The following is a 3,257-nucleotide window of genomic DNA, read 5'->3' as shown; positions in this document are numbered from 1 at the left end:
GTCGTTTGCCTTAGCCTCGATGGCTCAACACACAACAGGATTTCGTTCTTCGACGTTCGCATCCGAAACTATGTCGACGGCAATCTATACAATATGCATCTGGTTGTCGTGCCGTTTTTTTAGCGGCACACGGTGATCATAAAAAAAAATATAATTGACGTTGTAGGACAACGTATGTAAGTCGTGGCGAGACAAGGTGATAGCAATTATTACCGACGGCGAAATCTCAAATACCGGGTGGCGAAATGGTAGTGTCGCTCATCTGGACCGAATGGCGACGCATAAGTTAATGCGTTTCTAGTTCGCACCTCATCAAGAGATATCGTGGTTCGGGCCGCTACAAACTAAATGGACAACGGCGCGTTTTGCAAGACCCCCACGCTTTTTTTTTTTTTTTCGGCATTGCGACAGCATAACAACCATATCTTGGAGATGCAGGCCCAGTGCCCGATAAGTGCGAATTGCTGGGCGTATTTCAAGCGCATCCTATTTTTCATGCTTAAGAATCGTCGACTTCTGGATCAGTGAGTCTAGGAAAAGAAGTCTGCCTCCGCACCTTCGGCGGTCTAGTGGGTTAAGTGCGCCGCGGTGTAGTCGTTGGCAGAACTCTGCAACACGACCACGATTATCCTTCAACCTCGCGATATGATCCTATGGCAGCAGATGAGCGAGATCAAGAACCTGATCATTTACCTGATAACGACCATGAATATCGAAACAATTCAGGCCAACGAAGCGTATGGGAACTTATTAAACACCCAGTTCCAGGCAATTGGCAAATTGGACTTGGCTGTGGAGCGTTCAAGAACACATTTCTGATGATGGATCGTGAGCACGCTATTTGTTCAATGCATTTCCGGCCGACAATCAATCGTGTGTCTTGCGTGAGATCACGCAATAAGCAGTGCAACTGGTTGATGGTTAGTCATTCGTCTAGGCCGAGCGGAACGACCTCAACATTGCGGAAAACATCGCGCCACCTGTCTTGCCGCAGCAGCTGGTGACGTTGCGGACGGGCGACTTATTGCCGACGTGCTCGATGTGTACCGTGGTCAAGTTGGCCTTCGATCAAATCAAAAACAGACATTTGTTTAAAAAGCAAGTCTGCTTTGATCACGCCACCACGTGGCACTGCCGCAGCACGCACCGCCAAGTTCTTCTCTAGAAATCATCACTTTAGAAAAAAGCGCACTTTGTCAAAGATTTTTTTTGGAACATCATTTAATAATTATTGTTTAATGGTGGGGTACGTTGACCATGCTTCATAGATTTCGGCATTTGCCGATTTTACCTAAAATGAGCTAATTTCGGCGCGTTAGTCAGCTTAAATCGGCATTTATACCTAGCATTCTTTTATATACTTAAAAATTGGAGCAGGAAGCGCTGCTTGGCCTAGAATATGCCTCTCAGCGTTAAGTTGTCATTGACTGACGGAAGTCGTCTGTCTACCGCTTCAAAAGGGAGAAGTCGCTCTCTACCGACATGATGTTGACAAACGCAACGACAAGGCCGCCCGAAAATTTCCACAGGAACACCGATCGTTTGCCGAGTGATCCCCAGGCGTCATTAAAGTTTGTCTTGAGGTCGTGGCCATCAATCAGCGCCTTGGTAGCTCCTTCTTGTCCAGTTGAGACTAGCGGAGAGGCCTCAGCTGGTGCTCCTTTTCATAGGCAGTCGCCAAGCCGGGCACGTCAATACGTAGGGTATCGACCGGTTTCCAAGAGGCATTTCACTTATTCTTGGATGTTGCTTTCCAAGCAAGCATCCTTGTTTCGTACTACTTAACTTATTCGAGTGGTAGAACTTTGACGCTGACTGTGCTTGTGCACAGCCGTCGGGATCTAACTCCACAGTGTGATGGGAATTCACACTGAAGTCTTGTTCAGTCGTGCTAACGACCGAACCACAAGTGAAGCCATCGCACTGACTCTAAGAACATCCACGCGCTTGTGGACGCTCCAAGACGTTCAACAGATGATACTCTGTTGAACGAGAGACATGCACTCGTCTCGGTTTGATGCTGCCAATTTATACATGGCTCATACTTCCCGAGCCATGGTAATCCAAGGATGACATCAAATTTGTCATCCAGATCAAGTAAGATGAAACCATCATCGTACTGTTTACCCCTTAATGTTATTTGATACCAACTACACGTTAATTAACTGTTACAGATGCGCCTGTTTCTAGGCGCACTGTCATACTCGTTAGAGGGATATCGCGCTCAACGAACTTGAGCCTGCGATCTTCTAGCGATTGGCGTCTTATTAAATTGTTCGACGCCCCACAATCGACTAGGGACTTAAGTGGCATTTTATCTGACACTTATGTTTTCAAGGTGATGAGAGCAACGTCATGACGTGGGGGAGTTACACACAATGTTTGTGTGTGTGGAGCAACTTTCGTCAATAGGCCTGCAATTTTTTTTGACGTTGCTGGATCAGTAGGGTGCTCCGAACCTACTGACCCCGACCATTGTTAGAAGACCCGTCTCGCTATTGCGATTTTGCAACAGCGTCGGATTCGCGTCCTCCGCTGTTCCTAGCGAAAAGTCGATCGTTTCGCTCTGTGCTTTTGGCACTGGACGTGGGGCACTACACTCATAGGCGCAGTGGTCCGTCTTTTTTTTGACAGCGATTGCATTTTTGCAATCATTTGTAACTTAAGAGCGAAAATCAACTTTCTTTTCCGAGTTGGATTTGAAGAATGGCTTCTATCAGGACTCATGAGAGAGATCGATGTAGCCAAAACAGCAGTAAGCACCCCAAGCGGTATGCTTTGGGAGTGGCTTGTGATGCCCCAAGGTTTGAAAAACGCACCAGCGACATTCAATCGAGTGGTGGCTCACGTGATGTGTCAGCACGGTGCCTACGTGCCCCATTACTTTGACGATGTATTCGTGCATAGTAGGGCCGAGGACGGGCTGAGCGCAATAGAGTCGTACAAGCGCCATTTAGACGCAGTGTTGTAGACTATGAGTGACGCCCAATTGTACGTCAATTTATAAAAGTGCGTCATAGTGGCCCCTGAGATACCTGTGATGGGCTGCATCGTAGGTATACATGTGTACGAGCAGACCCAGAAAATGTAAATTGGGTAAAGGAATGGCCAATCCCACGACATGGGCTTTACGCACACAAAAAATTGGGCTACAATGAGGAGATTTGCTCTCACGGACATGTCCCGCCTTGGATCGCTTGTCGAAGAACTCATCGATATAATCGACTTGTTCTTTCGGCAACGGCCAGTGCCTGGTC

General features: G+C 47.4%; 2 protein-coding genes across 2 annotated transcripts; both read left to right on the top strand.

Moving 5' to 3' along the window:
• Positions 1-348: 348 nt before the first annotated feature.
• Positions 349-528, top strand: CCR75_006517 (uncharacterized protein; the record flags this gene model as incomplete). The annotated part of the gene is made up of 1 exon (XM_067964587.1): positions 349-528. The coding sequence occupies one exon, from the start codon at positions 349-351 to the stop codon at positions 526-528; it is 180 nt and encodes a 59-aa protein (XP_067820015.1).
• A 125-nt stretch (positions 529-653) lies between these two features.
• On the top strand, positions 654-1,095 carry CCR75_006518 (uncharacterized protein; the record flags this gene model as incomplete). Its single annotated transcript, XM_067964588.1, has 2 exons — positions 654-873; positions 938-1,095. The coding sequence occupies 2 exons, from the start codon at positions 654-656 to the stop codon at positions 1,093-1,095; spliced, it is 378 nt and encodes a 125-aa protein (XP_067820017.1).
• Positions 1,096-3,257: the final 2,162 nt, after the last annotated feature.

This window comes from Bremia lactucae, linkage group LG4, assembly GCF_004359215.1.
Source record: "Bremia lactucae strain SF5 linkage group LG4, whole genome shotgun sequence".
In the NCBI taxonomy this organism is placed as follows: domain Eukaryota; phylum Oomycota; class Peronosporomycetes; order Peronosporales; family Peronosporaceae; genus Bremia; species Bremia lactucae.
The sequence above is the reverse complement of the archived record's forward strand: the minus strand, read 5'-3'. Positions and strand labels throughout refer to the sequence as shown.